This window comes from Leptodactylus fuscus, chromosome 11, assembly GCF_031893055.1.
Source record: "Leptodactylus fuscus isolate aLepFus1 chromosome 11, aLepFus1.hap2, whole genome shotgun sequence".
Taxonomy (NCBI): Eukaryota; Metazoa; Chordata; class Amphibia; order Anura; family Leptodactylidae; genus Leptodactylus; species Leptodactylus fuscus.
Window position 1 is genome coordinate 39,955,956 of NC_134275.1, and position 21,429 is coordinate 39,977,384.

The 21,429-nt window shown below is 43.0% G+C and overlaps 1 protein-coding gene across 2 annotated transcripts in view; it reads right to left on the reverse strand.

The window, feature by feature from the left end:
* Positions 1–362: 362 nt before the first annotated feature.
* SARDH (sarcosine dehydrogenase) overlaps positions 363–21,429 on the reverse strand; it is a 59,232-nt gene continuing 38,165 nt past the window's right edge. For both annotated transcript variants that reach the window (XM_075259647.1, XM_075259648.1), the window contains exons 18-21: positions 16,616–16,778; positions 13,416–13,584; positions 12,906–13,041; positions 363–3,378 (exon numbers count right to left, since the gene is read on the reverse strand). In XM_075259647.1, coding sequence (XP_075115748.1) covers positions 3,253–3,378; positions 12,906–13,041; positions 13,416–13,584; positions 16,616–16,778 — 594 coding nt within the window. In that variant the 3' untranslated portion in view covers positions 363–3,252. The remainder of the gene's footprint in view (positions 3,379–12,905; positions 13,042–13,415; positions 13,585–16,615; positions 16,779–21,429) is intronic.

Sequence of the window (21,429 nt, forward strand, 5' to 3'; positions counted from 1 at the left end):
GCGCACTTTCCCGATCTGTGCCCCGGGTAAAGCGCTATCGTTCCCGGTACCGTAGCGCTTTACAGTCAGAAGGGCGTTCCTGACAGACAGTCAGGTACGTCCTTCTACACAGCAGCGCCTATCACGCTGTACTGTGGAGCGGGGAGGAACGCCCCCTCCCCTCCTGATAACTCGTCTATGGACGAGCACTGTGAGCAGAGGGAGGGGGGCGTTCCTCCCCGCTCCACAGTACAGCGTGATAGGCGCTGCTGTGTAGAAGGACGTACCTGACTGACTGTCAGAAATGCCCTTCTGACTGTAAAGCGCTACGGTACCGGGACCGATAGCGCTTTACCCGGGGCACAGATCGGGAAGCCAACAGTGCGCTGCATTCAGGGCACTGTCAGCTTTCCAGTAGTATATAGAACTGCCTGTGCCCAATCTGATGAAAGTTCCTCTTTAAGGTATGGCTCTGTAATTCATCCTGGTTAGGCTCTTAGCCTTTCATTTTTCCTACCCACTATCAATCTATCGGAACGCATGCCTCTTCTGCTACCTAGCATCCTAACTGAACCCTCCCAAGGGGCGGTGAAGTATTTACATTGCCGATATTGGTTCCCACATCAGTTTACAGATTAATGGAGGGAATGAAAAAGTAGAGTCGGGAACAGGAACGTTGCACTCAGCTGTCTCGAAGGAAGAAGAAACTTCATTGAAGTCTTTATCATATTCGCCTGGAGTTAGTGAAATGTAATCTCCATATTTTTGTTTGGAACTTTCTCTCATACATGAATATGAAGAGGCAGACAGCTGGTGCCAGCGCCGGGCAATGCCCTCCTGGGAATTCACTGAACGACTAATGAATCTCGGAAAGGTTAACCTGTGCAAAAACTGGGAGCTTACATAATGTCAGGGTGATGGCCGGATCTGGCCTTGACTTGTCACGGAAAATGCCAGTGGGCGACCATGTGCCAACCCTGTCACCTTTAAGGAGCTATTCCAAGAGGTCCCCATAGACTACAAGCACAGATGCTGCAGTGCTTATCAATGATAATGTATTCATCTTACTATTAACATGAACTTTCTTCCATCTCCTCACAGACGCTGCTCATCCTGAGCTTTCTGCTACACAAACACAATACCAAAACTGTAGAGAGTACAGAACTGATGTGACAAATATACAGGCAAAATAGAAAAGGATAATTAGGTTAAAAGGGGTTGTGTGCCACATTTCTGCAGTATCCCATTTGCTAACCTGCAATACCAGATATAACCACTGGACAGGTGTGGCACTATCTGGAAGAAAGAAGCTAGGTTTTTAAATATGATTTATATGATTGTCTTTGGAAAGCTGGATATCAATGGACAACTCTCTTTCGGCGTGACTTCCATAGGGGAGAAAGCCTTTGGTAGATATGGAGTTACTGGACAGATTTATCATCTGGGACCCTAGGAAAACTGAGTAATGACCACAATGGTGGCTATATTGGTTGTAACCCATATGTCAACAAAAATAACTTTAAAAAAAGTTAAATAAAGAAAATCTAAATATATTTTATTTATTTATTTTCGGATGCAAGGGCAATCACTTTATTGTGATGGGGTAACACAGCATATCTAGCTAGAGACTATGAGAATACATGCAATAAGTTCTGTGACCTCTGCAGAGAGCTGGGGGTTCCGGCTGCGCTTGTTACAATTTTGGTGCTATTGTTAGGTAGCATTTTCTTGCCGCACTCCTGCCGTCAGCGCTCACAAAGAGACAGCTTGACACAGGTAACGCTCGCTCACTGTCATAATCATAGAGCAGTCACGTTTCCAGAACACCCAGAAACCCCCGCAGAGCTCAAACAATGTGTCAAACCCCCCAGCGATCAGTAAGCCCACTCCTCTAAAAGAAACGTGTGCCACCATAGAGGTATCCAGAGTATGACAGAGACCTAAAAACAGCAGGCGGCAAATTTGTCGTCTTACTATGAATTTGTCTATAGATCATATTGCTATTGGGCTATTGTTGTTCCGAATTAGACAGAACCAAAAAACCTTCACCTTATAAGATTTCTAGAAGATTAGAAAAAAAAAACGGCTGCCTTCTTTCAAAAACAGTGACACACTTGTCCACAGGTTATGTGCAGTATTGCAACTTGGCCCTATTCAATTCAATGGAGGCAAACTGGACGTGAGCAGATCTTGAGCCTACCTTCACACAGTTTTTGTTTGTTTTTTTTGTTTTTTTTGGGGGGGGGGAGAGGTGGGGTGAAAAAAACTAACAAAAAAAACCTGTATTGCTTTGTGTTTTTCATGACTACTGACGTCTCACCCATCAGACTCTTTAGTTCACCACCATGTGAGTGACTGCTGGTCAGGACTCTTGTATAGTGATGGGAACATCAGCTCTTTTTAGAGAGCTGGATCATTTAGAGGCACTCGCCAAAAAGGACGGCCTCTATTGGCTCCCTATAAATCACTATTGTATACAATGTGTAGACATTCAGACACTTCCTTTTAACCTAATGTTATGACCCTCTGGCTGCGCTCAGCCACAAGACATCATACATGTGAATGAAGCGCCGGTCAATCAAGCGTACTGGTGATCCATTCACAAGGAGGCTTTAGAGGGACTTTTGGCTCCCCATCCTCCTGATCACTTGGGAACCAGGCGGACGTACACATAACAGGTAATGTGTCCATAGTGGCACAACCCCTTTAAGTTAAAAGGAGGCCGAGTGACCCATTTGGAGGTGGGGATAGCTGTCATTCAGTTCAAATTGTCAGCACATAAAGCCAACCTGTTCGCAAATGAGTACGGCGAAGGGTCCTCTTTGTGCCATGGTAGGAAAACACCTACAATGACTGCTGAACCATACCAAAAACTATAAAGCTAAGGTGTGGCAGTCAAGAAAACCTCCATTTTTTTTACATCATTAGGGTCCAACAATCAAATCTCAATAACCAAATACTGGAGTTGTGTGTGGCGCCATCACTATGTCTAGACTACATCATGACTGGTGCTGTAAAGAAGAGTAGCAAGGACTTCATACTTGTCAGTACTCCAGTTATTTCAGGTAGATATCAATCCAGCTAACACATTTTGGGCTTTAGTACATCGTCTTTAGTCGTTTCTGCCAAGATGACATCTGGATCTGTAAATTAACTCTGTCTGATGATCACTCATAGATACAACAAGTTCTCCAGGTAATGACACATGGTTGGACCGTGATGGTTCCTGTGAATAGGAGGGGGTTAAAAGTAGTTTCTCATAATGCGACCAGTTCAGTATATCCCCTTGACCCGATTATTGTTGGGGTCAAATGGAGACTTAAGGTGGGCTTCTGCAGGATAGATCACTCCCATCCTCTCCAAGGTGTATTCTCCATTACGAACAAAGTCCAGTGTGACCTACAGAAAGAAGATAAAATTCACTGAAGTTCACATTTACACAAAAATTTAATAAAATCTATACTAAGACGAACTGAGATACAGCATGACATGATTTAGCTGCTGCCTCTTTGGGGTCAGCTTGGTACCAAATCTGGCTTTGAGCCATTAGGCTGTTTGCTATAGATACGCTGCCTAACCATATGGCATTGTCAGGCAGCTCTTCCCTACCAACCAGTCTGTCTCAGACTATAGGTGGCCATTCCAAAAAAATTCCTCCATACACAAACGTGGGAAGGAAGTGGCTGTCAGATTACACTGGGGGCAACTTATTGCTGCAGAGAATAGAAGGCTTGGATGTCATTTAGCATGGCCAATCCATCTCATCCCCAACATTAACTGAAAAGGGAGAAATAAAAATGTTTTTTTTGAGGAGTCTTCAGTAGTTGATACCTTTTTTAATGGCTAAGTAAAAATGACCTATTGCGAACTTTCAGGACTACTAGAAAGGTCCCTTCATCAGGCTGGTATTGTATTATATTAGCCTGATGAAGGGACCTTTTTAGTAGTCCCGAAAGTTCGCAATATGTCATCTTTTTAGTTAGCCATTAAAAAAAGGTATCAACTACTGAAGACTCCTCAAAACAAATTTTTATATTTCCTATCCACTTGCTAACACGGTACAAAGATATCTTTCCTTATATGAAAAGGGAGAGTAAGGAGACTACCAGACATATTAGATAACCAGTCCATTATTATTATTTATATAGCACCATTCATTCCATGGTGCTTTACATTTGACTGAAATGGGCACATTTGGGCTAACAGTGCCCCTGGTGCTATACAGTGCAAATATATCACACTGTATAGTATCTGAATAGCAATTCCATCACATAGTGGTCAAATAATAGCTCCATATGTAATGTAAATATGACCATACAGTGACCAAATACCAGCTCCGCTCCACACATACAGTAATGCCATACACTGTGACCAATACCACCATGGAGTGCTCAAATAGTACAGTACTCAAAAATACTGCCATGCAATGGTCTAATAATGTCACCATACATGGGTCAAATAATACAACTATATTGTGCTTAACCGGTTAAGGACCAGGCCCAAAAGTATGTTAAAGACCAGGCCTTTTTTTTTTCAAAACTGACATGTGTCACTTTAAATGGCAATAACTTTGAGACGGTTTAACTTACACAAATGATTTTGAGATTGTTTTTTTCGTAACACATTATACTTCATGTTAGTGGTAAATATTAATCAATATTTTTGTATTTATTTATAAAAAAAACTAGGAAATTTGATGGAAATTTGGAAAAAATTGCAATTTTCAAAATGTGAAATTCTCTGCTTTTCAGGCAGATAGTCATACCACCCAAATACATGAATAAATATTATCTCCCATATCTCTGCTTTATATCGGCATCATCTTTTGATTGTCTTTTAATTTATTTTGGACGTTACAAGGCTTACAAGTGTAACAGCGATTTTCTAGATTTGCAAGAAAATTCTCCAAACCAATTTTTTAGGGACCGCTTCAGTTCTGTAAGGAATTATAAAGGCCTATATAATAGAAACCCCCATAAATCACCCCATTTTCAAAACTACACCCCTCAAATTATTCAAAACAGCATTTGGGATGTTTGTTAACCCTTTAAGTTTTTCATAAGAATAAACATAATATGGAAGTGAAATTTAGACATTTCATTTTTTTTCATTAATACATTCATTTAGACCTAAAATTAACACATTCACAAAGGGTTAAAGGAGAAAATGCATCTCACATTTTGTTATGCAATTTCTCCCGTACACAGAAATACCCCACATGTGGGCGTAAACTGATTTTTGGGTACACAGCAGTGCATGGAAGGGAAGGAGCGACACTGGGTGTGTGAACAGCAGATTTTGCTGGAATAATTTTCAGGCACCATGCCTCATTTGCAGAGCCCCTAGAGTACCAAAACAATGGAAACCCTCCAAAAGTGACCCCATTTTAGAATCTACACCCCTCACAGAATTCATCAAGGGGTATAGTCAGCATTTTGACCCTACAGTTGTTCCACAGATTTTACTAACATTGGGATGTGTAAATGAAAAATTACTAAAATGTCACTTTATCCCCAAAGTTTTAATTTTCACAAGGGGATAAAGGAGTAAAAGCCCCCCACAGTTTGTTAAACAATTTCTCCTGAACACGGCAATACCCCATATGTGGCCATAGTATGCTGTATGGGGACATGGCGGGGTTCAGAATGGAAGGAGCGCTATTTTGCTTTTGGATGGCAGATTTTGCTGGAATTATTTTTAGGTGCCATGTCGCATTAGCAGAGCCCCTAGAGTACCAATACAGTGGAAACCCCCTAAAAGTGACCCCATTTTGGAAACTACACCCCCCCACAGAACATATGAAAGGGTATAGTGAGCATTTTGACCCTACAGCTGTTTCACAGATTTTATTAACATTGGGGCATGAAAATGAAAAATTACTTTTTTTCCAATAAACTGTCAATTTAGCCCCAAATTTTTCATTTTCACAAGAGGATAAAGGGGAAAAAGTTCCATAAAGTTCGTTAAACAATTTCTCCTGAACACGGAAATGCCCCATATGTGGTAATAATCTGCTGTATGGGAACATGGCGGGGCTCAGAATGGAAAGAGCGCTATTTGGCTTTTGAAGGACAGATTTTGCTGGAATATTTTTCAAGTCCCATGTCGCATTTGCAGAGCCCCTAAAATATCAATATAGTGGAAACCCCCTAAAAGTGACCCCATTTTGGAAACTACACCCCTCATAGAATTTATCTAGGGGTTTGGTGAGCATTTTGGCCTCACAGCTGTTTCACAGATTTTATTAACATTGGGACGTAAAAATGAAAAATTTCTTTTTTTTCACAATGTATCGTCCATTTAGCGCCATATTTTTAATTTTGCAAGTAGTTAAAGAATTAAAAGCCCCCCACAGTTTGTTACAAATTTTCTCCTGAACACGGCAATACCCCATATGTGGCCATAATCTGCTGTATGGGTACATGGTGAGGCTCAGAATGGAAAGAGAGGTATTTGGATTTTGGAGGGCAGATGTGGCTGGAATAGTTTTGAGGGGCCATGTCACATTTGCTGAGCCCCTAAAGTACCAATACAATGGAAACCCCTCAAAAGTGACCCCATTTTATAAACTACACCTGTCATGGAATGAATCAAGGGGTATTATCATTTTGTGCCTAAAATGCTTCCAAAAAATGAATGTCCAAAATGAAAATTGAAATTTTGAAAGAAATATGCCATTTCGGTGCCCAATACGTTGCACCCACTTTGTGTTGTCAGAGACCTGCACTCCTAAAACTATTAAGGGGCCATCCCGAGGGGCAAAAAAATATATATGTGGGTGTAAACTGCTGCTTGGGTACACAGCAGGGCTCAGAAGGGAAGGAGCACTGCGCTTTTTAGCTTTTGGGGTACAGATTTAGAGGGACTTTCTGGGGGCCATGTTCCTTTTGGAGAGACCTGGAGGTAACTGTAAACCCCATTTTGTAGGGGCAAGTTTAGGGTCTCTGCAAAAGTGTCATGGCATCCAAAAACCAAACCATCTGTGCTCCAAAAACCCAATAACCCTTCTGTGTCCGTCTGTGCCCTAATATCAGTTTATAACCACTTATGACATTACGTACGTTATCCCGGGTACACCAGTGTCATACATGTGCCTTAATATCAGTTTATACCCACATATGACATTACGTCCGTTATCCCGGGTACACCAGTGTCATACATGTGTCATAAACTGTAGTTTGGGCACACAGCAGGGCGCAGAAGGGAAGGAGCGCTATTTTGGTTTCTGGAGCACAGTTTGGTTTTTGGACGTCACTTTTGCAAAGCCCCTGAATTGTCAATAAAGTGGAATCCGCAGACATGTCACCCTATTTTGGACACTAGCCCACTGATGGGATTTATCAAATGGAGTAGCGAGAATTTTTAACCCTTGAGTGTTGCATTTATTTAGTTTCCAGAAATGAAATCGCAACTGATAATGAGAAGTTAAAAATGAAAAATTTCCAGAGATTCGCCATTTCAGTACCCGATATGTTGTGCCCAACTTATGTCAGCAGAGACACTCCAAAAACTGGTAAGCGGGTGGTATCCCGGGCACAACAGCTTTCAGAGCGTTCATCTCTGATACAAGTCGGACACAACATATTACGCACTGAAATGACGGGTTCCTGGAAAAATGGTCATTTTCACCTCTCACAATCAGCTTCGTATTCATTTATGGATAATAAGTTATAGCAAAACTTGGGGGTTAAAAATGCTGTCTGTACCCCTGGATAAATCCTTCAGGGGTGTAGTTTCCAAAATAGGGTCTCATATCAGGGGATTCCATTTTACTGGCGTTTCAGCTGTGCAAAAGTGTCATGGCATCCAAAAACCAAACCGTCTGCGCTCCAAAAACCCAATAACCCTTCTTCCCTTCTGTGTCTGGCTGTGCCCTAATATCAGTTTATTCCCACATATGACATTACGTCTGTTATCCGGGGTACACCAGTGTCATACATGTGGCATACATGTGGCATAAACTGCAGTTTGGGCGCACAGCAGGGCGCAGAAGGGAAGGAGCGCGATGAGGCTTTTGGAGTACAGATTCAGATGTTTGGTATCTGGACGCCATGTCATGTTTGTAGAGCCTGTAAGGTACCAGAAAAGTGGATTCCCCAAAGGAGTGACCCCATTTTGAAAACTGCACCCCTCAAAGAATTTCTCAGGGGGTGTAGTGAGTATTAGTATCCGGACGTGACTGCACGGCGGATGGCGAAGAGGGAATATATAAGCGGTGCGGAAAACATTGCAGACACCAAATTCCCTACTATGTCCCAGTAGCTCCTATGATTGGGGGAGTCACTCTGGGGGTCACTTTGGGGGTCACTTCTGGTGTCTGTTCCCTCATAAGCTGTAAATCTGGGGTGTCCCCTGATATTCGCTCGCACAGCTTATATATTCCCTTCCTGACGCCGCCAGTTGTATTCTAATAATTTGGCGATTTTGTGGTTTTTTGTCTTCACATTGGTAGATGCTATATTTTCTTTATTCTTTTGGTGACGTGGCCATATAAGGGCTTGTTGTTTGCGGGATGAGATGTATTTTGTAATGACACCATTTTTGGGTGCCTACAACATACTGAATACATTTTATTAACTCTTTCTTGCTGGATTTAAAAAAAAAAAAAAATCAATCCTGGCATTGAGTTGTACCCTTTAAATTTTGCACCATGCAGCGTACAGTATAAGTAACATGTAGCCTTTATTCTGTGGGTCGGTACGGTTACGGCGATACCTCATTTATAGTATTTTTTTATGCGATACTAATTCTGCAGAACAAAAACACATTTGGGGACATAAATCAGTGATTTTTGCATCGCCATCTTCTGAGAGGCGTAACATTTTTATTTTTCGGTTGACAGTGTTGGTTGAGGGCTTATTTTTTGCGGGACAACCTGCGCTTTTTATTGGTACTGTTGTGGGGTGCATATGATTTTTTGATCACTTTTTATAGCATATTTTGTAAGGTGATATGGTGAAAAATCATTACTTCCGGCGGGTTTTTTCCGTTTTTTTTTTCAGATGTACACCGTATACATTAAATATTATTTCAGTTTTATTGTACAGGTTGTTACGGACGCGGCGATACCAAATATGCATTGTTTTTATTAATTTTTAGTACCTTTTTTTATATAATTCATTTTGTATAGAGAAAAAGGGATTTTTGGGCTTTATAACTTTATTACTTTTTTCATACACTTTATTTTTTTTAACTTTTTTTTTAACTTTTTTTTTTTTTAACTTTTTCATGTGTCCATTTAGGACACTTGAATCAGTTGATGCTTTGATGAAAGCACCAACTGATTCTGTATAGTAGCTTGCAAGACACGAGCAGGACATGAGCCTGCTCGTGTCCTGCAAGCTGCAGAGGAAGTGAGACACATCGCTCACTTCCTCCATCGGTCGGCAGGATCAACCAGGTATGTGGGGGCTCCGGTAGTCTGGGGTCACTGGCCAGACCCCAGACTACCTTCTACTGACATCGGCACCCCCCGATCTCGCCGCGGGGGGTGCCGATCACCTTCAATCTGCGGCGGATCCCTTTCGATCGCGCCGTGATGTTTCACGGCAGGATCGAAAGGGTTAAAACGTTCAGTCGGAACTGAGTCCGACTGAACGTTGTTGAGGGGGTGGTTAGGTGTCAGTAACACCTAACCCCTTCCCTCCCCCCGCCCCACCCCCTGCCTAGTGAGTCTCTGAAGACCGGCCGTAAATTTACTATCGGCTGGTCTTAGAGACCAGGACTGCTGGCCGTAAATTTACGGCCAGCGGTCCTTAACCGGTTAATACCATTGTACAGTGTCAAAATAACATGAAAGTACTGAAACATTACATGTGCTGTACGGTGGTATTATTTAAGCAAATAATACCATAAAACAGTGCTCAAATAATACCACCATACAGTGTTATATAATGTCCAAATAATACTGCTATAGGATATTAGAGTTTTCCAGCCACAGCATGTTACCTTCTAGGATTGGGGGTAACTTGCTGATCGGTGAGTGTCTCACTGCTTGGATGCCCATGGATCTCGAGAACTAGAGTGTTTTGCGCCTCATTTACGGTTCACTTGAATGAGGACTACCGGAGATAGCAAAATTTTGTCTAACTAGCCACTCCATTCAAAAGTATGGTGCAAAACCCCAGAGCGCCAAGATCCTTGGGGGTCCTGCACCATTCATTTTTCTGGAGCTAGCAAAGTGTTTGCTTGGCTGTCTCTGGAGGTCCTTATTCAAATAAATTAAGCTATTCCTTTCAAATCTGGGGTGCAAAACAACCAAGTTCTCAAGACCTGAAGGGGTCCCAGGATAGTGGGTAACTTGCTTTGGCTAGATTCACAGTGATCACAAACCTGTAGCGCCCTCTTCAGTTGAGGCAATTGACGCATCCAGGTTGTTCACCCTGAAGGCCGGCCCTAGTAAATGCCATGTAATTTGTGTCTAGACGTGAGCTCCGCTATGTATAGAGCTGTTTCTGTCTGACTGCGGCCTAATCTGATGTGACAGCTTCACATTACGTCTCCTACTCCTTAAATGGAATTTTTTTCTGCTAGATTTAAGGAGAGCGACGTTTTTACCGCGTTGTAGGTAGATGAATACCCTGGCACACTGGTCGCTCCTGAGTGCAGAGTCCTTCACCTCCCAGGTCTTGACTATCAGACTATGTTTTACGAGAATGAACCACCGTTGAACCAACATCAACTTCTAATGTTCTCCAGAGGGCCGCGCCAGCTGGATGGCGGTTGTAAAATAGCTCGTTAGCTAATGAATGGGACATAAAACAGCTGGTATGGGATGAAGCGTGCCACTGCTTTATATGGCGGTGGATTAATTCTACTGATAAGTGACAGCGGGTATTGTGTGTGATCGGTCTGAGGAGCTTCAGGAAGATGAATGGGACGTTTTGCGCCCCCTTATTTAATGAGTTTTGTGGGTAATTGGGGAGAATCCTCATTCTCGGAGGGTTAAAAAAAATGAGCCTTCAAGGCTGATAAAACAATCAATACGCTGGAGCAATTTATATGATGGACTACGCCATTATATTAATGGTGGATGAGTCTTCTGAAGACCATCATGGACGACGGCTATGATCATTAAATCTTGAGTTATGATATTGAAGGGTCAGGCAAGGCAGAGAGCCACTCAAGGAAGACATTCAAAAATATACAGGAGCCTGGTGGTCTGTGTGATTAGGGCCGGCTTTTTCTCACAATGGGTTCAGGCACAACCGGGACACTACATGATTATCTGCAGCTAAAAGCTGCTAAACTTCAGCATTACAGGGGTTGGCCTACAAAAAACATTAATCACCTAAAGACCTCCATGAAAACAAGACTCCTGTGTCCACGTTAGAATGAAGCAGTGGCCACACATGGGCACTTACCACTCCATCCACTGCCTATGAGGCCTACAGAGATAGCCAGGACAGTAGTGCACATGCCTGACCACATGACCCCTCTTCTTGTGATCATGGAGGTTGGCCCCCCTAGCGATCAAACATTTATTTAGGACATCCCCTTTAAGTAACTTGAAAGAAGAAGGATTGATGCCTAATCATATGGACCAGGCTGCGACTGGGTCCCATTATACTACGGAGAGGAACCCAGGAACCCCTGACCAAAATAAATATCTGTAACAAGGTCCCTACCTGCCATGTGCCATTTACAATATTGGTGTCTCATTGTGTGGCACAGGAACCTTTGGCACCCGTCAAGCATCAGGTGACCACCTATGGGAAGCCATGGCCAATCCTACTTTTCACTGAAGCAACTTTAGTAATGAATGGCCATCCTTGAAATACATAGAGTAAATATAGCTCTAGGACACCTGACTTTCCTAAGTAGTAACTTTCCACTCTGTGACCCAGTTCCATGACCAAGATGTGGTAGTAATAACTTGACAACATTCAGTTTTACAGCAAGCTGTCAAGTAAGATGCTTCTTTTTACCAGTCCTATTGTGCTGACATCTAGTGGCCAATCTGGAAACTGCAACAGTTCTTCCTTTCATTTTAGTAGTATACACCAAATGGGAAAAAAAATAATAAATTTTATTGCTCAGTCTGGGCTTTCTAATAATAGTGTCCAATGTTTTCTCTGCAAGCTGATTATTTCGCTAATGATCCGTTAGTGCTGAACGTTATATAACACGCAGTTTAATAAACACCTGCGACGTGTTACACAAGGTGATAGGAAAATAACTCAATTAGAGCTTATTTTTACTCTGGTGGTAAAGACACAGCCCTGGGGACTGACAGGCGATATTCAGACACTTCCACTTCCCACATCAGCCGCTCCAAGTCTCTCTCCTTGTGCCAATCACTACCTCTGCCCCTACACGGGACCAAAAATAGAGGATTTAAATAGCGGTTCTGTATATGGCACCTTGTGTTGCTAGTGTCACATGTAAGGCAAAGCGTGGAGTAATGTGCCATCATAGGCATGCTAGATAAATTTTTGGCCATTTAGAAGAACGTCCTCGTGGGCTCAGCTTCTTGTCCTGGCATTAACCCCTACAGTGCTGGTGGCAAAATAAAGTAGCTGGAAATTTATACATTAAATGTATTGGAACCTTTTATACTTTATGAGAAAACATAGAAAAGAAAGGACCCCATAGCAACGAATCAAGTGGGCCCCCACTGTGTGGTATCCACCTAGGAAAGAAGGGTCCGGAGTGATTTTGCCTATCCATGAACCTTTGGCCAATTTCTCACCTCTGTCCATGCTAATAATGCTCTAGATCTGGCAGCTTTACACAGGTACTCACTACCTAACAGCACAGGTGACAGAACCAACTGGGGTTGGGCCCCCGCTTTCCAAGGACCCTATAGCTCCCACTATGCTACATACACTCTAGTGTCTGTGCCTACAATATGACATCTGCCCCATCAATTTATCCATTTTTCAGAGTTGATTTTTGATTGGTTGAAGGATTAATATAACACTTACCGGACCACCATCGGGATTTCGGATGTATCCGTATGCAATGGTTTTGTTAATGGCAAATCCGAAGTCAGACCTCCGAATGTGACCGATGGCTACTCCATTCCTCCAAATAGCTTCCAGTCCAAATAGAGGAACCTTTCTGGATAAAGCATAAAAACCCAGATTAAAACAAAAAAAGGAAAGTGAGAGAATGAGTTTGAAGACATTGTCATGGGCTGGAAAAAAACATAGCTGCCTTGTTACAGAAGCAGTGCTACACCTGTCCACAGCCTGTATGTGGTATTGACTTTAATAGAGTTTAGCTGCAATACCAGACACAAGCCATACACAAGTGTGGCGCTGTTTCTGGAAGAAAGAAGCTAAGACAACCCAGTGACTTGTAAAGGGGAAAGGAACAAAGAGGTTGCTCATGCAAAGTTAGACTCTTCAAGAATGAGGGCCCCTGATGGCATGTACCCCGACTAAATGACATTACATTCAGATGCTCTAGCTAGCCAGTCTTTTCACACTCACTCATTAATAGTAAACCCCACCAGACGCTTATGGACCCCATCTGTCTTCTGCTTTTCCAGGGCTTCCCGTCCTAGGAACGGGATGTTAGATTTGAGTTTACAGGTAAAGCCCAGGCCGGCCTCCAGGGGTGTATCGTCTGGTCGCAGGTCTGCATGCCAGTGCCTATAACCTAGAAAGAAGATACAGTGGGTACAAACATGGGCACCGATGTGGTACATAAAGCATATAATCACATATACATCCTGTATATAGCCCATGTTCTTCATTCAGGTCTTTTGGAATTTTTGGGACCTTTACCGAGACACATGAATGTTACTGTCAGGGGCGGCTGTATATCAGCCTGCTGTATGGCTTAACGTACAGTAATATTACAGGGCACCCGTTCTTTGCAGGGGCTTCCTGCTCCAAACTTGACTAGACCTATGGTGTCCAAATGAAAACATTGGGATAGTCCTTCAAACTCCTACTCCTTCAATAGAGGTCAGTCAGACAACCATTACCGATACTCCTTTTGACCCCCATACATGTGCATGCGCAGTTGGTTGAGTGTGCATGTGTTCTCAATGAGGAAAGGGGAGCAGGGGTGTAACTAAAGGCTCATAGGCCTGATGCAAAAGCAACCCCTGCGCATCTTCTCCATCAGCTGCTTCCCATCTGTTTAACACTATTTACATCTCCTTTCCTTTATTTATTTGGGCCCAGACTGTCACAATGACTTGTTCACAACATGTCTGTGCACATAAGCTCCCATTCCCCTTTATGTCCCCCACACCATAATCATGCCCCCTTCTGTGCCATAACCTCCCCCACAGAATCCCTCCTTGACTATAGGCTGCTGATCAACTGCTATTTTTGCCATAAAAAGCTTAATGTCCTCCTTTCTGACAGTGGAAGGCTGTGTATCTTAAATCTCCTCCCTCCAGTGCACCAGAGGGCAGGGGCAATACATTTATGATGCACACACAATGTCAGCCATGAAAGATGTTTATCCAGCCCTAGTGTGGTGAGGGTGACCTGTGCGCCCCCCAGGCTTCTGAGCCCAGTGCCCGCTACAACAACCTCTGACCATAGACAATGGGTGTTGTGGGACTTTCCTTCAGATGGGACAAATATACTAACAACTTTAGAGCCTCCTTTATTATAAGTCAATATGGCAGCTTGGTATAAATTATCATGGCGACTTTTCCTTTATCTAAGAGGATCTGTCACTGGATGACGGGACACATAACCCCATGATGAATGTTTAACTCCATTTGCCCATAATGTCACAATTTTAATTTTCATCCCCCAGTTAGTTAGCCATCCATGGCATCCAGTAATGGCCACCTAGGCATGACACGGGAGCTGTTCAGGGACCTTCATTAAATCCGCACATCTGTTAAGTGACAGCAAACTGTCTCGGGTGTGATCTCACATAAAAGTGTCACAACTGCGTTCACGGCTCTTTATATTTGAGAGAAAGAATTTTTTCGCTTCTTGTGTAACAGAAAAAAAAATCCTTAATCATAACGAGACAATCGTTTTGAGACGCGACAATTTATCTCCATTTGCAAATGTCAATATATTTTCATTTCTAATGAGACCTCCAATTCAATTCACTTAGCGAAGGTCTAAGGAAATGAAACGTTACTTGTCTTCCATTCTTCACAAAAATTCATACATGTTTTATGTGAACTTTAAATATACAGTCGGGGAGCGGCGGAGATAATGTAATCCATTTTCTACAGCAGAATCCAGGTGAAGGTTTCCTTACAGACAAGATCATGTAAGGAAGGCGATTTAACCCATTGTAGGACCCGATGCATATTTAAAGGGCAACGCCATCTACAAGCGATTTCACCACAAGTGGTGCAGAAAATAAATTGAAATGGTAATTACACTTAAAAAAATAAATTGTTTTAATTTTTCTCATCCTTCAAGTGTTAGACTATAGCTACGATTTCAGAACCCCTTTCACTTGTGCTCTTGGTCGCCTCCTGATGAGTATTGCCCTTCATATAAGCCGTGGATAGAGGCCTCACTTCAAGCTCCAAGGCACCAACACAAAATATGCAAGAGGACCCCACACCTATCATGTGTAATTTATAAGAACGGCATTAGGGCCCCCACAAGCACCAGGTCACTGTCACAGCTACAAAGTACCACCTATAGCTATTCCCTGACTATGGACAACAACATGGATCTCACAAGTGGCAAAACTGAATGCAATAAAAAGGACAAACAGGAACATCAGCTATACAAGGACCCAAAGTAAAGTCTATATCAGGACCTGCACATATCCTGTGCCAATTACAGCACGTCTCATGTGGAAGACAGCCTCTTGGGCTTTATAACTACACCACAGAGTCTCGGGTGGTCTAGGGCAGGCTCACAGAAAAACCCTGGTGATCTTGGACAGTCCGTGTCGCTAATGGTAACATCCCTGGTGGCTTAATGTAGCATAGGGGTGAATGGTAAATGACCTGGCAGCTTTGGGTCTAATGGTAAAGCCTGTGGTCCTCCACAATAGCATAGGGGATAATGGCACAGCCCCTGAGAGTGTAGGGTTATATAGGGGAGCATGGTAAAGCCGCTGATGGTTGAGAATAGTATAGGGAACAATAGCAAAGCCCCTGGTAGTTTAGGGGAGCATAGGGAATAATGGTACAGCCACTGATGGTCTAGGGTAACATAAAGGCTAATCGCAAAGACCACGGTGGTCTAGGGTATCATAGGGCAAAATGGCAAAGCCCCTGATGGCTTAGGATAGCATAGGGAATAATGGCAAAGACCCTGGTAGTCTAGGGTAGCATAGGGGATAATGGTAAGAACCCTGGTAGTTTGGGAGGGAATAACAGGGGGCAGTGGTAAATATTCTGGAGGTCTAGATCAATAACAAATTCACATGACATTATTACCTAATCATATAATGTATGTATGTAATATTAATAAACATTAAGAATTTGTGTAGTAAACACCCGAGTATCATGTGTAAACTAAAGTCATTATAAGATCTTCAAACAAAAGCAATTGCTAGCATGCTTGCTGACTGTTTCCAACTATCAGCCTAACAAACATGCAAGATTTTTTTTAATGCTGCTCATAGTTGCTTCACCTTGCAGATGGAGATACCTGGGCCCCTAACACTGCAGCCCTTCTCCAGTTAGAAAAACACTTTTTTTTTCTACGCTTACTGCTTATTACTATCTGCTGGGCCTTACCTTTTTCGATGCTGAGGGAATCAATCGCTCTGTACCCAGCATTGCCAATGCCATGTTTGACTCCAGCTTCCATGACTACTCTATATACGGGCACACAGGCCTTCCTGGGCATATGCAATTCCCAGCCCATCTCTCCTACAAATGACAACCGGATGGCACGTACCTGGATGGAGACAGGAGAGAGTTAATAAGAAGGATATCTAGAGTGGATTCTACCTTCTCTGTTGATTCCATTGGAGCGGAGGATTGGTTTTACCAAAGGGGCAGCCTGGAGCTAAAGTGCTTTAATGCATTTATTGCAGAAGGCAAAGCAGCCCTGCACTTAACCCATACATTCCCCCATGTAACCTCAATGTATATGGCTTCTAAGAAATCATGTCTGCACATACAGTAACTACTTGGCGGGGACTTACAGTGTACCCTCGAATCACATATGGAGACACATGAAAAGTCAGTGCTTTTTTGTTTGTACACATGAACTTTAAGGTATCCAATGGTCTGCAGTAGTGGTATAGGAACACACAGCCCGTGGCACTTTCTTGTATAACAGGAAAAAATGCTGACCAAAACATGGTTGACTGGTCAGTGCACTTAGTCTAACTTTCTTAAACTAGGGATGAACTTGACTTATACAGCTCTACTACAAATGTTCTTGTTAAGTGGGCACCTATGACACTGGTACTTGCACCCTGGTGCCCCATGTTATAGCATGTTAAACGTGATATTTGGTGTGTTGGTAAAACCCCTCTGGGCACAGTAATGTGTGCCTGTTTGTAGGTAGCCATTGGAACAAGAAATAAATGTAAGGTTTTTTAAGCACTGTGCTTTTAAGAGTGCAGGTTGCAGAGCTGGACTGGTTAGGTGAAATGAGGTGTGTAGTAACGCACCAATACAGTGTCTTAGAGGACCTACCATAGTACAAGTACACGGGTGTCATGCAATACCTGAGAGGACAGCTGCTGAACTGTGTAGTGGCCCTAAGACATTTAAGACATTGAGGGCGAAGGGATAACTTGTCGGATTATAAGCAACTGCTGCCCTGGAGTGGAGACCGGTGACTGTGTCCATTAAGATGCATGGGCATGGTTTGTGAGAGACCCACTTAAAGATTGTGTAGACACCAGCCATACTGCAGCTGAAACAGACCACAGAGGAGCAACACCTGATCACACGTGTATAGACAAGGGAGTGCAGGACCTGAGTGAGAGCAGATACAATACAGGACTTCATCTTGGAATGCCCGGTTCACATATGCTGATGTGTTTCCTCCGTAAGAGTCCACATGAGGACCCCTACGGACGGGACACAAGCGCAACTACAAGCTCTGTGCAGTTCAAGCACACGGACCCCATTATAATCTATGGTGAAAGATACAGTCCTATGAAAAAGTTCGGGCACCCCTATTAATCTTAATCATTTTTAGTTCTAAATATTTTGGCGTTTGCAAAAGCCATTTCAGTTTGATATATCTAATAACTGATGGACACAGTACAATAAACCTCATTTCAATCCTGAAATATTACTAACAGAAAATGTGCAATATGCATTACACCAAAATGTGACCAGTGCAAAAGTATGGGCACCTCAACAGAGAAGTGACCTTAATATTTAGTAGATCCTCCTTTTGCCTCTAGTCACTTCCTGTAGCTTTTAATCAATTCCTGGATCCTGGATGAAGGTATTTTGGACCATTCCTCTTTACAAAACAATTCAATTTCAGTTAAGTTTGATAGTTGCCGAGCATGGACAGCCCGCTCTCAAATGATCTGAAAACAAAGATTGTTCAACATAGTTGTTCAGGGGAAGGATACAAAATGTTGTCTCAGAGATTTAACCTGTCAGTTTCCACTGTGAGGAACATAGTAAGGAAATGGAAGACCACAGGGACAGTTCTTGTTAAGCCCAGAAGTGGCAGGCCAAGAAAAATATCAGAAAGGCAGAGAAGAATAATGGTGAGAACAGTCAAGGACAATCCACAGACCACCTCCAAAGAGCTGCAGCATCATCTTGCTGCAGTTGGTGTCACTGTGCATCGATCAACAATACAGCGCACTTTGCACAAGGAGAAGCGGTATGGGAGAGTGATGAGAAAGAAGCCGTTACTGCAAGCACGCCACAAACAGAGTCGCCTGAGGTATGCAAAAGCACATTTGGACAAGCCAGCTTCATTTTGGAAGAAGGTCCTGTAGACTGATGAAACACAGATTGAGTTGTTTGGTCATACAAAAAGGCGTTATGCATGGTGTCCAAAAAAAAAAGAGCATTCCAAGAAAAACACTTGCTACCCTCTGTAAAATTTGGAGGAGGTTCCATCATGCTTTGGGGCTGTGTGGCCAATGCCGGCACCGGGAATCTTGTTAAAGTTGAGGGTCGCATGGATTCCACTCAGTATCAGTAGATTCTTGAGAATAATGTTCAAGAATCAGTGACGAAGTTGAAGTTACGCTGGGGATGGATATTTCAGCAAGACAATGATCCAAAACACCGCTCCAAATCGACTCAGGCATTCATGCAGAGGAACAATTACAATGTTCTGAAATGGCCATCCCAGTCCCCAGACCTGAATATCATTGAACATCTGTGGGATGATTTGAAGCGGGCTGTCCATGCTCGGCGACCATCAAACTTATCTGAACTTGAATTGTTTTGTAAAGAGGAATGGTCCAAAATCCCTTCATCCAGGATCCAGGAACTGATTAAAAGCTACAGGAAGAGACTAGAGGCTATTATCTTTGCAAAAGGAGGATCTGCTAAATATTAATTTCACTTTTCTGTTGAGGTGCCCATACTTTTGCACTGGTCACATTTTGGTTTAATGCATATTGCACATTTTCTGTTAGTACAATAAACCTCATTTCAATCCTGAAATATTACTGTGTCCATCAGTTATTAGATATATCAAACTGAAATGGCTGCTGCAAACACCAAAATATTTACAACTAAAAATGATTAAGATTAATAGGGGTGCCCAAACTTTTTCATAGGACTGTATAGTGTACATAGTGGTAAAAAAAACTGCGTTTTTTTACCACTATGTACACTATATCTTTTTCCTAACTGTATCCACTGCTTGTATTTTTTTTCTTGGAACATGTATTGGTTTTAAATTAACCATTAAAAGCTAATTTTTAAAGAGCTTGGAAGGCTGAGGATCCATTCCACCGTTGTTTCCAGTCAAACCTAAGCCATGCCTTTACTGAGAGAAGGCTCTATAACCAGTAAGCCAGGTGCCTCTTGTTAGCGTCTGTAACCACTAAACCAAGTGCCTCTTGCTAGTATCTGTAACCACTAAACTAGTTGCCTCTTGTTAGCCTCTGTTACCACTACTTCAGTTGCCTCATTAGCTTCTATAACCAAGTCAGTTACCTTTTGCTAGCCTCTATAACCACTAATCCACTTGTCTCTTGTAAGACTGCGTGTTGGCCCTTTGTGAGTAAAGCCTTGTTCAAGTTCATCAAGCTGTGCCCACCTGTGTGTTTGCGCCATTCTCAAGTGGGACCCCAGATATACCATTCACAGGGCTGAAGATACCCATAAAGTCTGACTATCTTACAGAACTAGCCAGTGGCGTGGGGGCCCTGTGGTGAACTTTTGACATGACCCCCCCAACCGACCCCCTCCTCCGCATTCCTCTATTATGTCCCTCAGTGGCCCCTGCCCATAGTATTATGTCCCTTAGTGGCCTCTGCACACAGTATTATGTCCCTCAGTGGCCCCTCAGTATTATGTCCCTTAGTGGCCCCTCAGTATTATGCTCCACTGTGGACACCCATAAAAACAATTATTATACTCTGGGGTCTTTTCAGACCCCAGAGTGTAATAATCGGATGCCCGGGGGAATAAAAAACAAAAAAACAAACACTGTTATTTACCTATCCCCTGGCTCCTACGCTATCGGCCTCCGTCATCATCCTTCTTCAATGACGTTGAAGGTCACATGACTCGGGAAGCAGGCTGGGATCATGGGACGTCAGAGAACTATGCCGAAGCCTGCCCGGAGCCTGGAGAGGTAAGTAACACAGTTTATGTTTCTTACCTCTCCCGGGCCTCCGATCATTATACTCGGGGAGCTGCAAAGACCTTCCAAGTATAATAATAGTCTTTGCGGGGCCCGCGGTGTCACTTACCAGTAAGTAAATAGGGCCAGTTACCGGCAGGACTCCAGCCGGTAACGGCCTATTAAGAAAAAAGAAAAAAAATGCAGCGGTAGCGGCTGTCACCCGGCCCCCTAATGTCCCGGACCCTGTGGCAGCCGCCTCCGCTGTAGTTACGCCACTGGTACTAGTGCAATACATAGTGCGCCGATCTAAGTCCAGTATTGGTGAAAATGATCTTTTTGTTGCACCCCTACTAGGCCTGGTGAAGCTACCCTGAACTGTGAAGCTAAAAATGTTTCCAATGTCTCCGGTAGGATCTTTAAGTTGCTTTTCTATTGATCCCTTTTGTAGTTTTCACTTGCCCGCTGATTAATGAATGCCTGGAACGGTTCCCGTGGGTGCAATGACAGGCAACGCCGTAACATCGGACTTTAATCAGGGAGATTTATGGATAAATAGATGGAGATCCTGTCACTTTCTCCACACGTTCATCCACAAGTCACCGGACAAACTTGGAGTTTTAACTACAATTTGTGCCATATTTTTGGGATCTCCCCTGGTGCCTCGGATCATTAAAACCTGAAATGAAAAGGAATGGTACTCTATGAAAAAGGGAGATCAATGTGTCCCTATAATACAAGGACAGGAGGAGGGCTTAATGTTACTGGAGTGGCTCAGGGATGGGTAAGTTTTATGGAAATGTCTCCATGCCACTCC